Consider the following 19,061-nt stretch of genomic DNA (forward strand, 5'->3'; position numbering starts at 1 on the left):
ACAGGAGTAACTCCACCAAAGCCTAAAATACACGGCATGAGTTAAAACAGGCTACACGTTTCTTTAAAGGCAATGATGTGACCAGCCTGAGGCACTGCAGACGGCCGGGTGTAATTTCTTCCTTTGTGAAGGAGAGGGAGGTGTGTGCCTCTATGGCACTGCCAATGCAGCTCATGTCAGTGAGGTGGAAGAATTGCTGAGGTTCCCATCTCGTCCCATCAGCGCTAATGGAACCACTCAGGTGTTAACGGATTATTGCACCACACACACCTAACACAGCGTATACAGGCAGCTGTTCAGAAATTCACAGTAAATTTGTAATATTCTGTTAAAATGGGAGAGATCTGACAAGTACCTGATGGGAGATAATAATTTAAAGGTTGTCAGCCCTAATACATGCAGATACACACCGATGTAAAGACTAGGCACTTGCTGATTATTGTTTCTTTTCTATTATATTACCTCCCGAGCTTGTAACAGGACTCTTTCCTTTGCAGTCCATGGGGATTGGATATGTCCTTACACAGAGCCTGTCTCCACACTGCATAAAGCAGTTCTTTCAATGCAGCAAAACTGCTCAGTAAGGACTTGACTTTGCAGATGCAAACAGTACACTGGCATTTCTAAAAAGTTAGTGTTTGGGATAACCTTTAACTGGGATGCTTTAATTTCTCATGTTCTTAACCAGTTCTTGCAGTTCCCAACCTTTAAAATAAGTAACCCAACAGCCCCGCAGGTCTGACTGCACCGAAGCTGAGGGTTTGTTCATGCTTTTAATGTATACTGGTTGCCTACATTTACATTCTGACAGGACACTGAGTCAGCATCTTCCTCAAATATGGCCAGGCTTTCTGCATACATCCCTAACCAGCTGCACAGAAAAGAGATGTGGAAACAAAAAGCTGAAACTCTTGAAATTAATAGGCCTGCAGTTTCCCTTTGCTTCTCAAAGCACATTCAAAAAGTCTGTGAGGTCCCCGAGGTTACTCAAGAGCTTAAATTACATCATCTTCCAGCACAGAGTGCACAGCGCTGTCTGGGAACATGCCCAAATTTCAATGGCATTGCTAACATGAGTGAATTGACTAGTTTGTGTTTAGGCCCTATCTTCAGCTGACATCAGGAAATCCCTCAAGGAGTTGTTCTGTCATTCAGTGGAAGGCTTGCTGACATCAATTTTAAGTGGAATTCTGTCTGAACCTGCTACCTCAGGCTTACGGATTACAAGGTTTTACTTCAGGTTTCCAGCCACAAGTCCAGTGGAAAAACTTTCAGTGTAAAAACCTAGGAAGAGCAAATTCCTTTCCCAGTAGAAGCACAAAGAATTACTAAAATAGACAATTTTGGAGCACAGCGTGTCCCAGGATCTCAAACGTAACCTTACTTTGTAGGACATAACGATGAGCTTGATTCACTGGGGACTAAGAAAGGAAAGAGAGGAGAACGCGCTTTTAAAGCACTTCATTGTCTTCAAGAGGTTTTTTAATTGGATGTATTGTGCGAGGTAAGAGTTGACTTCCAGCTGGTTCCTTTGAGTAATTTGCTCTTAAAATGTCCGAAACATAATTTACAAAAGGAGCATGGCAGAGAGCACATTAACGTGCAGTTCAAATGTGAACTGTTCCCTACAGTATTTCTAGCCATGGTGCACACGAGGCTGATTCCTTCATTACATGTTAGTCCTCCTCAGGTGTGCTATGACTAAAGGCAGTGCTGGTCTTGCCTGGCTATACACAGAGTGATGTGAACACTAGGACCCAAGAATGACAGACAGAAAGCTATCTTGAACTGTTAGCACTTCTTCTCAGGCTGTGGAAGCAATATTGACTTTTTTATTCCATGGTATCTCTCCCAGCAGGCAGCAGGACAATAAAGATTGGCTTTGAGCCCAGATCAGATCTTGTTAACTTTAGGCCCAGGCAGATCTGCAGTGTAATCTGGATCAAGAGCAACTCACAAACAACAGCATTAACGTGCCCGTAATGGATTTATTTTTATTTCTACTATTAACCGATGATGTCAATTGATTCTGCTTTTCTGTAGTCCTTCTTCCCATGTGCAGTGAGCCGCTGCTGAAAAACATCTGTTCTTTACATTTTCCCTTGCTAGATTTTTCTGTGGTGGTAGCAGTCACTCCACACATAAATGAGGTTCATGTACAGGGCGCTACCCTGAAGGCCACATACGCTTATGAACAATCATTTTGAAGACTTAATTTCAGGCTGTGCTGGAGTATAAAGGGGTGATGCTGCAGTTATAGATACTGCACTCATTTTCAGTGCAAACAAGATGGTAACATTGACCGGGAATGTATTTGGGATGACTTATTACCTAGTTAGCAGTACCTAGCACAACACACTTGAAATAAAAGTGTGATAGCATTATACTGGATGAAGAAATCTCCCTGAAGACTGGCAAACAAGTTGCTTTTAAAAATGGGTAGTGGCTTAAGCAAAATGGATGAACAGCCTGAGCAAGTGAATTGCACACTATTCACTAGCCTATTATTAGCGATTCCTTGGGTCTGAAGTTAAACATCGCCACATACATCTGACAAAGGTCAAGTCTTAAGGCAGGTGACTCCAGCACAGCCTCAGGACTGCAGAAATCTGGAGGGGTCAGACAAATTGTGCTGCACTGGCTGTGCCCACACCAGCACCTGTCCCTCCAGCATAGGCTGCTGGGGTGCCTCTCAGAGCCAGCTACCGCAAGGACAGAAATATACATCTGGAGGGTGACAGGGCTGGGTTACTGTCACTGTCCTTGTCTGACCAGCCTGCAGAGTGCTCTCCTGAAACAGAAAGAATATAGGTGAAAATGCTTTTTGGTCGCTGTGCTGTTCCACACAAAGAATGTCTTCATTTGAGGCATTCTACCGGGAATGTTTATGCTGGATTTCTTCTTCTGCCTCACTTGTCCCATCTGTGCTGTTTGTTCATTAATTTAAGAGAAGCCAAAAGGGAAATTTTCACTACCCTTCTGTCCTCGCTGTCTTGTCCCCTTCACTGCCCCAGGGCATGGCTGTTAGCAGCAGAATGGAACGCCAGGAGGCCCTTGACTTCCCACAGAGCATTTTCAGCAAATGGCCAAGTGCTGACAATAAGCATATTTCTGTGCTTCTCCCTTCCACCCCCCTTGCTGCAGGGGTCTGCATGGTGCTGCTCTGCCCAGCCCTGGTGCACCCGCTCTTGCTGTGCCCAGGGCAGCACGTATCTGCCCCTCACTCAGGCAATGCTGCCCTGTGGGGCCATGCTGTGGGCTGCAGCCCGGCCACCCTCCCTCACTCCAGGACCAAGTGAAGTAACAAAGGCTGTAGCATTTGGGCTTTCCTTTGAAACACAGCTTTGTCTTATGGTCAACACAGTCCATCTGATTGCTTAGAAAGCCCTGCTATTAGGGACAACCCAGCTTCCCGTTTGCCCCTGACACTAGCAGGACTGCTCTTCTGGTTGCTGTGAGCCCTATAAGTGCACTCAGATATTGTGATGGTGATCACCTGGCTGGGATCATCTGTTCTGTTGCTCTTCAGACATATTATTAGGAATATACAGATCTCTTACAGAAGGAGACAATTCTGTTAAGCATCATTGTGCTAAAAGCACATTAAGGGAGAGCATCCCATTCACAAAAAAGGTAACCAAATACCCCAGCTTTTACTGAAGCAAAGTGGATTTTGGGACCCCAAGTTTCCTGCAGGGCACTAAAGAAGTGCCCAAGCACGTTAAAACCTGACACACAGGCCATGTTTCATGGACCGCCCTCTGCATCATCACCTACACTGCTTTATAAAAGAACCGAGACGGCACAAAGCATGACACGCACAGCTTTGCTCCCTCAGCCACCAGTCAGAACAGTATCAGTTGTACCTCCAGATACCCATGTCCAGACTCAACCTTGCTGCTGGATACCACTCCTTAAAGAGTGCAGTCATGGAAGTACTTCTCCATTATTCATCTATTCTGTCCTTCCTACACTGAATTTCCAGTACTTCTCACCTTCCCTTGCTTTTGCTATTGTTTGGACACACTTTATTCCCAGCTGCAAGAATCGCAATGAGCAAACCACGAACCAGTGTTTACATACTTTTACATTGTACACTCTCTTCTGGCTCTTAATTTTTTCTTCCTTGACATTAGTACGCCTTAAAGGAACCATTAGTTCTAGACTAGAACTATTCATTTGTGCATTTTGGACAATTTCCAAGCCTTTCCAAATGTAACATTTCAACAGCATTTTGTCCTCTTCTTACCTACAGTTCTTCATTCCAGGGTCTGCAGTTTGACTTCTGCCCTACAGCACGTCACCCCTCACTGTACTTCTGTGAGACATCGCAGAGGAAACATTTCCTTTGGCTCTTGCAGAGCAATTATCAAGAAGCCAGTACTGAAACATCTTTAAAGAGCTACTGAGACATAACAACACTTAATGCTGTAAGGAAATTGGAGCAGCTTAAAAAGATTACTTTACCCTCCCACTCTTCAGCATGTGCTGGAAAAACACCCTTCCCCACAGCTTGGAGGCATACTGCATTTGCCTTACCATTACTACTTAAAAGAAAAGTAGCCAATTGTTTAAATAATCAGAGTACATAGATTCTAACAAGCCTGGTAAAACAGAAACAAATGAATTGTTCCTTCATCTGTGAATGAATGCTGATGTTGTCTTTTGTTAGATGCAGTACAACAATATTAATTTTTAAAAGGGTCTGGTTTTTATTACAATTTAGAATACTCATTATTCTGGTTTCTGAGCTCCTAAATGTGCAGCACAATGTTCCCTGACACCTTGAAGCTATTTTATTTAAAGGAGAAAAGTCTATTTGACTTTTGTAATGTTGTCAAATTGAGGTTACAGAAGACAGTAAATAGTGGGTGCAGGTTGCCCACATGTTCTGGATTCTGTTTCTTGCCCCACTGATTTAAGGTCCTTACTGGGATAATGGCCCCTAAGGAAAACCCATTGTCACAGTTTAAGCCCAGCTGGTAATTCAGTACCACGCAGCCATTCACTCACTCCCCCCGCGCTTCCCCCTGCTCCCAGAGGGATGGGGAGGAGAATCGAAAGAATGTGACTCCCATGGGTTGAGATAAGAACAGTCCAGTAACTAAGGTATAACACAAACCACTACTGCTACCACCAATAATAATAATGACAAGGGAAATAAAAGGGGAAGAGAATACAACTGCTCACCACCCACCGACCGATACCCAGCCCAATCCGAGCAGTGATCTCGCCCTTCCGGGTAACTGCCCCCAGTTTATATAGTGGGCATGACGTGATGTGGTATGGAATATCTCTTTGGTCAGTTTGGGTCAGGTGTCCTGTCTCTGCTTCCTCCCGGCTTCCTCTCCTCCCTGGCAGAGCATGAGACTCAAAGTCCTTGGTCAGAGTAAACATTACTGAACAGCAACTAAAAACATCAGTGTTATCAGCGCTGTTCCCAGGCTGAAAATCAAAACCACAGCGCTGCACCAGCTACTAAGAAGGAGAAAAATGACTGCTACTGCTGAACCCAGGACACCCATTGTCGTGGTTCAAACCCAACCACAAACCTCATTCACTCACTCTCCCCACTTCTTGCCCTCCCCCTGCTCCTGGAGGGACGGAGAGGAGAATCAAAAAGAATGCAACTCCCACGGGTTGAGATAAGAACAGTTTAGTAACTAAGGTATAACACAAATCACTACTGCTACCACCAATAATAATAATGCTAAAGGAAATAACAAGAGGAAAGAATACAACACCTCAGCACGAGCCGACTGATAACTCGCCCCATTCCCCGCAGCCGAGCACCGACCGATACCTTGTCCAACCCTGCAGTCCCCAGCCCTTTAGGGTCACTCCCAGTTACATCCTGGGCATGACGCGCTGTGGTATGGAATACCTCTTTGGTCATTTTGGGTCAGGTGTCCTGTCTCTGCTTCCTTCCAGCTTCCCCTCCTCCCTGGCAGAGCATGAAGCTCAGAAAGTCCTTGGCCAGACCAAACATTTGAGCAGCAACTGAAAACATCGGCGTTATCAGCACTGTTCCCAGGCCAAAAAATGAAAACACAGCACTGCACTAGCTACTAAGAAGGAGAAAAATGACTGCTACTGCTGAACCCAGGACACCCATGATCACACAAGCTGTTGAATACAGGTTGTAACTACAGCCTCAGGGCTTTTTTTCTGTTCAGGTGTAGACTGCCCATTTTTCATGAAGAGACAGGACAGAAAGGGTTAACAAGGCTCCCACCCCACATTAGGTGGAAATGTGCACACAGCCTATCCCTGCAGCCTGGGCAGGAGCATCCAGCCATGCACTGGACTTGGCACTACTGAGCTGGTACAACCTGAATGATAAGGCTTGTGTCAGAGGCTCACAGTCTGATCTTCAAGGTCTTGCTGTGTAGTTGGTAGAGGTGCAACTTTCATTTGGTATTGTGCAGTTAAACAGCTATTATGAAAAACCACGGAACTAGCACAAATAACACATGAAACATATAAAATTACTTGCCCCGCAACTCCTGCATCTATTAGGGATTTACTGTGACCTTACCCACACTGCACCAGCCTGGACAGATGAACAACAGCAATGTAATGGGAACTTAAACACATGAGAAACAGTCATAGCAATATGAGGGATCACCACTCTAATAAAGCCTTCCTAGTCTAAATTACTATTAGAAGTACGTACTTTTTCTTTTCAATTGTGATCTAAATGCAGCCACCTACAAGTTAAGGGACTTCTTTCAAAAGGCAAAGACGATCCATTGAGGGAACTCCTGTTGCCACAGCACAGAATTCAGCTGTTGGAACCACCACAATGCAGGAACCACTTCACAGAACTTTGTTACTGTTTGAAAGATACTGAGGAAACACCAAGAACCTGTTCAGTGTTCAGTATAGCAGTGTGTGCTTTGATTCTGCAAGGAAACCTCCAGGGGTTTCTGAGGGTTTGACTTGTTCTCTCAAAAGTAATTTTAAAATTTAAACTCTTAACTACTTATGTTTTCTCCCCTTTTCTTCACTCCAGCTCATCAGGCCGCATGACTGCAGGAAAGACACGACTAGAATACTGAAGCTAACACCTCTGGAACCAGCACCGCAGGCACATCAAGCTGCCAGAACTGTTGTAAAGTTGCAAACACTGTTAATGCTGTACAGTTCCCATGGGAAGGTCTTTCTTCAAACAAGGTTTCCAGCTGGGTAGAGGCAGAAAGAGTTAAGAAACATTGCAAGAAAAGGAGGAAGACAAAGTTGCTGTGTATCACACACTGCAGCTCCTCAGTCATTAATAAGCAGGGTGAGGCAAATGGGTTAGGAAAAAAAACACAGCTAGTTTTAAATATGCAGCAATAAAAGCAGGAACAGAAATCCCCCTTCTCCCATCCTTCAACATAAAGAGAGTGCAAGCTTGGCTTGCTTTGTGCAGCCCTCTCAATGAGGCATAAGCACTGCTCTGGAAGCACTTTTAAAGACTGTCAGAGGCTAGCCTTAGTAACTCAAGGTTTCCACATTTTAGTTGTGAACAATATGAATTACAGTAAGAAGAGTTAAATGCTCTTTTCACTGATGAGTTTCTGCACTGGCAAAAGGTAGTTGTTGGATGAAAGATTTTTTTTCTTCCCTCAAAAACAAGTACTTGCCCTTTAAACTAAGAACTCTTCTAGAAAAATAAACCCAATGTAGGTGGTTAGGGGCTCTGGTGCTCAGATAGTCTTTTCGTCAATTCTCCAGGACACAGGGGAGGACCAAGAAAAAGCTAGGAGGATTGGCCAGGTTAATAAATGGTTAAAAGGGTGGTGGCATAGTCAGGGCTTTGGGTGTCTTGAACACGGGACTGAAGTTAGTAGGCCAGGTCTATTACAGGCTGGTGGAGCTGCTCTGGTAAAGAAGGGGAAGAACAGTTTTGGTAGGAGGCTTGCCAGACTGGTCAAGGAGGCTTTAAACTAGATGTGTTGGGGGAGGGGGGCATCATTCCATCCCAACACACCCAGTCAGTTGCCAACACCTATAATAGATGCTCGACAGGTTGAGGAAGTTGGGGCTGTTCAGCCTGGAGAAGAGAAGGCTGCATGGAGACCTCATAGCAGCCTTCCAGTACCTGAAGGGGGCCTACAGGGATGCTGGCGAGGGTCTCTTCGTCAGGGACTGTAGTAACAGGACAAGGGGTAACAGGTTAAAACTTAAACAGGGGAAGTTTAGATAGGGTATAAGAAGGAAATTCTTTCCTGTTAGGGTGGTGAGGCACTGGAATGGGTTGCCCAAGGAGGTTGTGAGTGCTCCATCCCTGGCAGTGTTCAAGGCCAGGTTGGATGAAGCCTTGTGTGGGATGGTTTAGTGTGAGGTGTCCCTGCCTATGGCAGGCGGGTTGGAACTGGATGATCTTGAGGTCCTTTCCAACCCTAACTATTCTATGATTCTATGAAAAGGCATTTATGATGTGACTTCTGCTGAGTAATAAAAGCACAACCTTCAAAAATAAACAGGTTTTTATCTTTGTAGAAACTGGTATCAGCATACGAACTATTACAATTCAAAGATTATTAACCTGTAACTACTAATCACTCCTCCAGCAGAGAGCTGGAATGCAGAGAAAACTCAAGAAAATCCTGTGTGATCTCAGCTGTATGTATAAAGGCCTAAAAAACTGGAAGTACGTGGTGTTTTTTTTAAAGCATGCTTGGCTTAAGACACTCAATATTAGTCAAGTGGAGATATTTATGTATTATTCCAGCTCACATTGTGCATATATAACTGTAACTCCCATAACAAATTACAAGACACACGTATGTTCTTGGGATTGTCCAGTTTTAGGAGGCACTACAGAATTCTGAGAAAAATCAAGAAGCTGTGAAGATTACAGAACAGGAAAAAGCTAACTTAAGTGTTTTATCAACATTTTTGTTCTGAAGCTTGGAGGATTCAGGCATGCTGTTACAGGTTCAGGCATACTCTTCTATGCAGAGGCATAAAGTCACATACATTCTAAACAGAAAAGCAAGTAAGCTGCTACTACTATTTTATACTGTTAAATCTGAACTTTTTCACTTCTAGAAGTACTAAAATCTTGTTTGGATAAACTTCCAACTGTTTCAGAACATGTGCCCTTTCCTGAGGGCAAAGGGTGCTAGTTTTCCACAGGATCAAATTGCTGTTAAATATTCTTAGTTTCAAGACAGATGAGGGCTGAATGCATCTTGAACACTGGAAAACTAATCACACCTGTCAAAGGGAAGAAGATATACAATTTTTGCTACCTTTCCAAGAACAACAATATTGATTGGAACAAAAACAAACTGGCCTTTCAGGTAGGAGATCACACCCATTTAACAACCTATCATGTGTTACTAAGAGATATGTTTAAATCAGTCTTCAAGTGGATTTCTTTAATTACAGTAAAGTCACCTTCAACATTCCCCCCCACATCCCTCTAACACAAATTCTTAAGGTCATCAAACATGTAATGCATCATTAGGGGACTATGTAAAATGCCAAAGTTGTCAACAGCTCTTACGCAATATTTAATGCTCAGACTCCTATGGGGCAGGGGAATATATGGCTACATTACACGTTACTATGTTTACAGTACTTAAGAATGCAAAATCAAATCCCACTCTGATACCACAGGCTGTTGTATTCATCAATCTTTCAGATGACATTAGCTTTACAAATAGTAAACTGATCCGTGCCTAGCAAGGTTGAAGTGAAGAACAGACACTCACTTCTGCAGGCATTCCAGCTCAGGAGGCAGGTCACAACCAACATATACTCCATTCATTAAACTGTATTCTAACAGTGCACAAAAACAGGGATCCTAGAAGAAAAGAGGAATGTTTAATTTAAATCACACTGCTCTGTGAAGTGAATTTTCAAACAAATTAACACAGCACATGAATGCAGGAGGTTTAACAGGACCCTTCCCAGCAAGAGGACTGCTGCAAGCATGGCCTAACACTGGAGGAAGGCTTACAATTGCTCTTAAGTATTTGTTGCACATAGGTGTGGGGAGACAGAACCTACTATTCCAGCCTACTTTCCTTTTTATCTGGAAAGTCAGACATAACATCAAGAAAAAATTAACCCCCCAAATCATTCATTTACTGTGGCAAATACCAAAAGGTATAAAACCAAAACTTACTTTTGCGAGAACATGAGGATTTCCAATGACGATGAGTAAAGCTTTTGCTCTAGTAACTGCTACATTAAATCTCTTTGCATTAAAGAGAAAGCCCAAACAGTATTTGTCATCACCAAATAAGCCTTCACGAGATCGCACCTAAAATTAATTATGGATAATTTTAGTAATAGAATAATGAGAAAGCAACTTACCTCGCAATAGCCATAGCATAACTTTAACATAATATTTGCTTCCCACAGCAATCCACAGCTGCAGCTCAACATCAGCAATGCACAAGTTAGCTTCTAAATTGCAGCTACCTAACTATTTCCCACCACTGGCTTTCCCACAGGAAGTCTATTCCCCAACAGGCTGCTAAGGCAACTTCAGCAATTACAAGAGAATGGTGCACTGGCTTTATTTTAGCATCAGGACTATCCCACTGTAATTTGAAACACAAGATACCAAAACTGCTTCAGAAACCCCAGTGATTTTTATCTTGTCAGTAGAAGAAATGCTGGAACTGCTGGTATTCCCAGTCCTACAGCTGAATGACAACTCACAGTGCATCTTTTCTGCAAGCCTTCTTCAGTGGTCTCATCAGTGTGCTTTGACTTAGCTTAGAAAAAACAGCCAAAGCAACTAGTGTGCTGTAACTATAGTATGCTGTAGTGTGCTCGTTAAATTTACACCTCTATTTTACCTGTATTTGAACCCATCTTTGATAAAAGATGGTTTTCATAACCAAGATAATGAGTTCTTATAAATAGGAGCATGGTACATGCCTAGAAGTAGTTTAAGAGAAAAACAATGCTGGATTGAAAAGCTATGGTATGATGCAGAACAAAGAAAGCAGTCGTAGTACCACTGCCCTCAGGAAAAATCCCAAACCAGATAATCCCACAAACTCTTCCTCCAAGCCACAAAACAATCCCCAAAACCAACTGTTCCTCGTCCCCTGCATCCACCCTGCTTTCCAGTGTTCTGGTTGTTTACATGGCTGTTTTATCCTACTCTCTCCTGGAATCATAGAATCATAGAATAGTTAGGGTTGGAAAGGACCTCAAGATCATCTAGTTCCAACCCCCCTGCCATGGACAGGGATACCTCTCACTAAATACATAGGAAAGCCTAATCACTAAGTACATAGGAAATCCTATATACTCCTGTTACAAGTAGGCCAGTACTGGTCATATCTTCAGCTACCCATTCATGGTCTATACTACTTCCTTTGACCAGTTTGCCATGTATGCCATTACTCAGACTTACAGGCTCTGCCTGTTCCGTATGTTCCTGAACAGCCCTGAGGGACCTAGGTCACAAAAACCTCAGGAGCTCCACGTTCCAAACACTTCCATCTTCTAAGTTTAGAGACTTACTGCACCAAATCCATGTCACCATTTGGAAAAAAGCAAGTATATACAGATTTCTTTTGTATTCTGAACTGAATTCCACACTGTAGAAACACAGCTATGTAGGGCCCACAATGCCCACTAAAAGAAAGTCTGAACCCTCAAGCATCACCCTACACTGACCTGGTATCACTTGCTGATGTTCACAATATTAAGTTAAGCTTTCTCTAAGATTTCCCAACTGTCTTTTCCCACTGATCCAGCAGAGATTTTTACTTCTGTCCAGGAGGTCAGCATGCCTACAGCAGCACATATTTGATAGCTGTTGACTTAGATTGGTACCATGTATTCTGTCTGCAAAAAGCCTCAGCAGCTATCAGCTGACTTGTCAGCTGCTGCTTACACTTCTCAACCCCACACTGATTTCTCCTTAGAAGCACAAAGAAAAGCCTCCTGACAAGAGCCTCAGGCAACAATCTTACATGCCTGAGAAGACAAAGAACATAAAAGTAGGATATAAAGAAGCTGCTTTAGCTTTTCCCTTTATGGGGTTTTCACATGAGTTCAAATACCAGGGATAGGTACATTTGCTGAAATAGTATCTAGGATTTACAGAGGGAACGGGCATATGCTTACATTTAACCTCAGCTCAGACATCTGCTGGAGCATACTGGTCATCAACTTTGCAAAAGAAGAGAGACAAAGGCTGCCAGCTTCCGAATAACAGCAAGCCCTCCCAGTACTCTGCGACAAAATCCTCTTTCCCCCTTTGTCAAATGCAAGGAATGGCCTCAACACAATTCCACATGCATCATCTACCCAAACATGTACCTTTCACTTAGGGAGAATGGAAAGATACATTAGCTGCATGAAACTCCAAAATAAATTCAGCACGAGTATCTACAAAGGTTTAAAGTTTACCTCAAAAAATCACAGATGCTCTACTATTTCCATGCACCTAAAAATAAGCTGTTTTCGAATACTGTGACAGACAAAAATACAGCTTTTAATGTTTTATTCTTTTATCCTGTAAAGACCTATACCAAACAGGAAACAGAGAGAATCAGACACATACAAAAACTCTCTAGATGACCACAACAAATGTACATACTGTTGATAAGATGACAGCCGGGTACTCCTGCCCTTGAAACTCTTCTACTGAACCAACTTTAATGTCTGCCAAATCGACACTTCTCAGAAGTAATCTAATTTTTTCCACCTACCAAGAAAAAACAAAACCAACAACAAATGGGTGTTAGAAGGAATTTACTTTTACATTTGAGAGGTTTACATTTGATTACTTCCGAACTGAAACATACTCTGTATACAGGTATGTGATTTAACACAGAGAAGTCTCAGGAAATGCCTACACCTTGCTCAGCCATCATTCACCAGTAAGGTTTTAAAATCAAACAGTAACTTTTCCTTATTACACAACCAAGAAGGTGTAACTCTTGCTACCATCATTGAAACAGAAAACGATCTGGATTTTAATGAGAAGAACAACTTAGATCCATAAACCCTCTTCTTACAATTTTCATTATATCCAAAACCATGCTTATCACAGATGTGGCAGGGCAAGTAGCTTTCCCTAGCCCCTCAAGATGACTGTGCACCTTTGTTAGCTGCATCATGCAGTTAAAGACAGAGGTGAGATGTGACCTTAAGTACCCCCCACAAAAAGAAAAAGGAGGAGTCCTGTGGACCGAAATGCTGCCATGTGTGGGATCAGCATATTACCATCTGCTAACAGCTGCTTGGAGAGCATACATTAAGAGCTCCAAGAAATTTACCAAAAAACCATGCCTGGCTAAGACAGGGGATAGTCAATGACTACCTTTTAATCGGCATTCCTGCAGTACAAGGTGACTTCCTTGAAGCAGACATTATTCATCTATGTCTTCCATCACAGGCAGATGAAGGACATAATCACATTAAATGATGTGAAACGTTTTAGGGAGTATAAGAGGTTCAGCCACACCAATATACAAGTACTTGAAAAACAAACAGTAACTGCAGACACAGGCAGGCACATACACCTGACCAGGAGGATGAGTGTATTTGCAAGCGTGATTTCCTCAACAGGGGTTGGTCTTTTCCACACAGGTCATGTTGTGTGGGTTGTTTCCCCCAGCCCACACATGCAATGCCATGAAATCTGGGATGTGAATAGTAAGGAAAATGAGATGCACTGTCCAGAGCATCCTCTGGAAATGAAAGGAGATGTAGCTTTAAGTACATGCTGTCTGATTTCATTTTAAACAGATGTAAATATAAATAGCTTTAAAAATAAAGCAACAGCATTTGAAGTTGACATTCAACATTCTCTACAGGTTTAAATAGCAGCACAGACTTCAAGTCTGACTACAGGACAGCTAAGTCATCCCAACTCCTCTAGTTTCCTCAAAGCCATAGCAAGGTGACATGCCACCTACTTCACTACATTTCCTTTTTGTTTCAGTCCTCAGTGCAGAAAGTAAGTGACAGAATCAGATTGTTGCTCCAGCTGCTGGATAATAAATTCCTGACTCACACCCTTTACTCCCAACAACTGTTTCGAAACAGCTTGCCTTAATTGTTTTCGGATTTTTAAAAGTAAAAAGTAGAATGCCATTACTGCTGTCTTCCTTTATGTTTAGATTTCAATGGAAACACCACCAGTGATTGATAATACACTGTGCAAGATGATGACAACAGCAAAGTTTTGAGATATGCCTCCCTGCTTTAACAAACCACAGCCACAGTGTAAATCCACAAGATAAAACACAGCAACTTTGAAGCTGTTAGACATCAGTTCTACCTGTTTACGATACGGTGTAATCACTCCAATGTCAGTCACTGGCACTGCAGCGTTCTCACTTCTAGCAAGGTGAGAACAGTACTGCATTACTTGAACTGCTTCAGCTGCATTAAACCATGAAGGACTGTGACTTTCACGTGTTTCACTGCCCTGTATTAGGGGAAAGGAAACAAGATGAAGACCAGGTGCAGAAGTGGTAATTTATTAATAAATTAATTCTTATACATACTAAATGCAAAAAAGGAAGTGATGTAATGTTATATACAATTTGTCTTCTTCCCTACACACCCCTTCCAATGAACAGTATCAACTAACTCTTTTTGTTAAGGATTTTGTGGAGAATTTATAACAGTAGTTTCAGTGTGCAACAAAGGAATTAAATCTCAACTCTCTAACACATCAGCACATTGGTATCTTGCACTTCTGCAAGGTAGAAGAGCTCAAAACCAATCCTCTCCAAGCAGTGGATACTATCACTTTTTACTAACTTGTAGGAAGACTGAAAAAAAAAATTAAATAAATCTTGTTCTAAACCACTGTTTTTTCTCCTGCCTACTTAAGCCTTGGGTGGGATGGTTTAGTGTGAGGTGTCCCTGTCCATGGCAGGGGGGTTGGAACTAGATGATCTTGAGGTCCTTTCCAACCCTAACTATTCTATGATTCTATGATCTAGTTTTAGAGCCTTGTATTCATTTGCACGTAGCAAACTCTCAACAAAAGCAATCTAAAGGCATCTGACTGTAGCTGCATCTTGGTTAATCTGCTATGAATTTAAATTTGTGTCAAAATGTCTCCACAATACACTGCAATGGGCAGCCGTTCAAGTTCTTAGCAAACATTTGACTTCAGTAGTTGTTTCTAAAACCAGATGCGCAGAAAGTCACATTACTGGCAAAAGAAAAGTTCCTTCATTTTTCACATTTTTTCTTGAATTTATTCTAACGAAAATTCATCTACAACATCAGTAAACTTGTATCAGGCATCCTCATTTGTATTTTCACTGCAGAAACATTTTACGTACCCTTATTCCATGAAAAATTAGTGGAAATCCCTTCTTGGGCAGTTTCCCCCAATGCAACAAAGAATTTACTACTGAAGTGTCTGCACAAACTTCTAGCTCCTTATGATAAAACAATTTAGATGGCAAGGCAAGCAACGCAGGATGTGACCTGTAGTTCTTTGTAAGTTTTGTGATCTGCAAAACCAAAACCCAAAATCCATAACTGAAACAGATAATTATTCATCAGACTTCACACTACACAGCTCCCAAGCAGATATATATGAAGATAGGCTGAGAAAGTTGGGGCTGTTCAGCCTGGAGAAGAGAAGGCTGCATGGAGACTTCACAGCAGCCTTCCAGTATCTGAAGGGGGACTACAAGGATGCTGGGGAGAGACTCTTCATTAGGGACTGTAGTGATAGGACAACGGGTAATGGGTTAAAACTTAAACAGGGGAAGTTCAGGCTAGCTATAAGGAAAAAGTTCTTTACTGTGAGGGTGGTGAGGCACTGGCACAGGTTGCCCAAAGAAGTGGTAAATGCTCCATCCCTGACAGTGCTCAAGGCCAGATTGGACAGAGCCTTGGGCATAGCCTAGTGTGAGGTGTCCCTGCCCACAGCAGGGGGTTGGAAATGGATGATCTTAAATTCCTTTCTAACCTTAACTATTCTATGATTCTGTGATTACTTCACCATCCTCTAGCATTCAGCTTTTCTAAAGCTGCTGAAGACCTGTACTGAATGCAAAAACTGCAGGTGTGATCTACTCTAAATAAATAAAAAAAGCAGTCTTTTGAAAGACCATCTCTTCCCCTCCAAGGGGAGGGGGAGAGAAGAAACATAAATCCAGCTGAATGTACTTGATAGATGAATTGGTTTGAATGGGGTTTCCATGGATGTAGCCCGATTTTTTTTTCTGAGGAAGTCTTGAGAGGCAGAAAGGGAGCATTAAAACTGCTGATAAATACATTTCTGGCTTCTGTCTTTAAATGAAAGAATGGCCTTAACGAATAACTCCAGTCCATAATAAACAGCTAAAAACCCAGTATGTCCCATAAAAAAGACTAACATATGATACTCGAAGTCAAATAATATCTTTAAAAGCCCTCATACTTCCTGCTCGCTCATTATGCCAATTCTACTTAAGGACCGTATAAGGCACACAGCAACCAAAGTTTGGTGTAACAAGTTTTAGGAGGAAGTGTGACAGTTTCTCCAGCAGGGTGAACCCAATCTAAAGCCCAGGGCCAAACACCTCACTTTTCCCAACAGGTCTGCCATCAGATTTTGTCCCTCCTCTGTTTACATGGTCATCTAGTCATCCGTGCTCTCAGTTTAATTCTTCAAAGCATATTACCATGAGAAGAGGAAGGCATCTTAGTAAGTTTCACTTTAGCCCTGTACTTCAGATTCAGACAGTAAGTTAAAGCAGCTGAAAGATCTGTGCTTGTTTATGTACTATGCTACCTCTGCCACTTCACACAGACTTTAGGTATATCACCATACAAGGTTTCGGGAAGCTGTACTTCAGGAAGAGGTGATAAAAAAAATCCCTCAAACCAAATAACCAGAAACTGCTTTCTTTTCCTCTCTGAAACACAGTGTTACAAAATTAATCTTCATGTTTAAACAAGAGTGTTTTTTTTTTTTAATCTTTCTATGTTAAAAGTAGAACCTGCAGTCGTGTAAGTCATGAAGTTACAGTAAATGTGGACCATGGAAATGGAAGGGAATTTTAAGTCATTATTTAGAATTCTGCTTTGTATACAATATTTGACCTATTCTGCTTAAGAATAGAGAATCGCTTCAAAGAAGGGTTTTAACATGCTGGAGGACTCAGCATCCTTGCTATTCAGAGTGTGTATTCAAAATAATCAAGGTTTCCTAGATAACTAGCACTCAAGCTAACCTAATCGTTAAGCATCAGGGAGCAAAAAGGTGGTAAGGGAACAGCAGGAACCACTGTTTCTCTTTTTTTGATATAGGCAGAATGAAAATTGTAGTTTTACTCACCAACAAAGGATTATATGCTCCACAGGCAGCAAAAGCATCCTTACCCCTCAGGTATATCTCTCTTGATGTCAGCCTTTCCAGAAAGGACACGTTTAATCCAAACATCAGCGCAATTTTAGATTTTATTACTGGCCCTAACTGCTTTGGATCTCCAACAAGAACTATCTGTATATGGAATTAAAAATAAAAATACATCTATCTTGTATTAAGAAAGTTATTAAAATGCAATTTCAGTAACAACGTACACAGTTCAGAATAAAAAGGACAACTGATATGAAGTGTTCTGCTTTCCTGCAAACATCTGATCTGTCTGCACAGGCCCAGGACAGAAGCACATTGCTGTCTTAAACTAAGAAAGCGTATTTTTATTTTGACATCTTCCACACCCTGAATCCTGTCCTACCAATGTGGACTTGTTTTGATGTAAAACAACTCATGCAAGTGTGGGAAACAGTTATTGTGCAGGAATAGGATTCACTACAAGTACTCAGAATTCCATACTCAATACCAGGAAGTAGCTGCTTCCATTCATAGAAATAACAGTGGACCAAAACTTTCTTCCTTTCAGCAAGTGATACCAAGAGAACTACCTGTCCATTAGCTTCTGATATCAACCCAACAGGAATCAAGCTCTCTGGTTCAGTTGCTTGTCCAGCCTCATCCAGAATCACATGAGTGAAGTGTCCAAGCCTAGAATTAAATAACATGAACCCAAAATAGGGCTGTTTTCAGATTAGTTCATTCTGCCACCCTGTGGCTGATCTCAGCAATTCTGTTAACTTCCTTGTGAAGTGTGCCAGGCAACTCCATTCACTGAGCAAAGATGGGTATTTTCAACATGCAACATAGAAAAAAACCCCAGTAAGTTCAATTTGTCATCTGTGCTTTTACTTACATACTCCAATATACACAGCCACTGGTTATCTTAATTAAAGCATTGTTCATACCAAGGTTAAGACACTCAGAAAAGCCTTCCTTGTTCTGAGTTTCCTTCAAGCTACTTAATTAGAACAGTGCACTCGGTGGAGCCAAAACAATCCCCAGGCTTTGTTTCTAACAACTCAAGCCAGTTAGGCTTCAGTGTCCTTTCACAAAGTTAAAACCAAAATCAGAGGAAGCTTTAGTTACCAGCAGCTGACATGGTAGCGTTCGTTTTGTTGTGTTTTTTTTTTTTTTTTTTTTTTTTTTTACAATTAAAGGTAACTTGGTAAAAGCCAAGCATAACATAATTTTTAGTGTGACAATCATTTTGAGCCAAAACAATTTTCAAGAGCTGTATTATTTCCAAGGCTCCCACTTGTTTTGGAGGGCTCCCACTTAGTGAAGCAAAGGTTATTGTATCAAAAATCTTTTAACATAATTCAAGATAATTCTTACATATACCACAGAGAAAGTCTCTGCTGCAGTGTTCCTAAACCCAAGTTGTTTGCTTGGTAGACAATTTCAAAAGAGAGACACATGCAATAAAGTGTATTAAAGGAGCTTAAGTTACAGTACAGAGGGTATATAAAAACTCTGGGTTTTGTAGCACCCAGCTACCTCAGCGATATGCCCATCTATAGTACTCTACCGTATTTCTGCTTGATAAAACATTCCTGCACTGCTGCATGTGGTAATTATTATCCTGAACCATAATGCCTTCTGAATATCATCACCATCCTTGCAGTAAGGTTTCACCAGGTCATTAATTTGCTGCAAAAACAAAAAAGGATTTTGCAAAACAAAATGCCACTCTAAACCAAACTGCTTTAGTTTGAATTAAAAAGCCCACTGAAAACCACTTTAAAAGCTGAAC

The 19,061-nt window shown here is 41.7% G+C and overlaps 1 protein-coding gene across 6 annotated transcripts in view; it reads right to left on the reverse strand.

The window, feature by feature from the left end:
- The window catches only part of MOV10L1 (Mov10 like RNA helicase 1), a 69,156-nt gene that overhangs the window by 27,352 nt on the left and 22,743 nt on the right, over positions 1-19,061 (reverse strand). For 4 of the 6 annotated variants that reach the window (XM_065665191.1, XM_065665193.1, XM_065665180.1 and 1 more), the window contains exons 19-26: positions 18,837-18,958; positions 17,857-17,956; positions 17,267-17,431; positions 15,276-15,449; positions 14,255-14,404; positions 12,566-12,673; positions 10,124-10,261; positions 9,708-9,799 (exon numbers count right to left, since the gene is read on the reverse strand). In XM_065665191.1, coding sequence (XP_065521263.1) covers positions 9,708-9,799; positions 10,124-10,261; positions 12,566-12,673; positions 14,255-14,404; positions 15,276-15,449; positions 17,267-17,431; positions 17,857-17,956; positions 18,837-18,958 — 1,049 coding nt within the window. Of the gene's footprint in view, positions 1-2,766; positions 2,792-4,249; positions 4,406-8,602; positions 9,208-9,707; positions 9,800-10,123; positions 10,262-12,565; positions 12,674-14,254; positions 14,405-15,275; positions 15,450-17,266; positions 17,432-17,856; positions 17,957-18,836; positions 18,959-19,061 lie in introns of those variants that run through there. The other 2 variants (XM_065665194.1, XM_065665203.1) reach the window with 2 other exon arrangements.

The sequence above is a fragment of the Lathamus discolor genome, chromosome 1 (genome assembly GCF_037157495.1).
Source record: "Lathamus discolor isolate bLatDis1 chromosome 1, bLatDis1.hap1, whole genome shotgun sequence".
Classification (NCBI taxonomy): domain Eukaryota; kingdom Metazoa; phylum Chordata; class Aves; order Psittaciformes; family Psittacidae; genus Lathamus; species Lathamus discolor.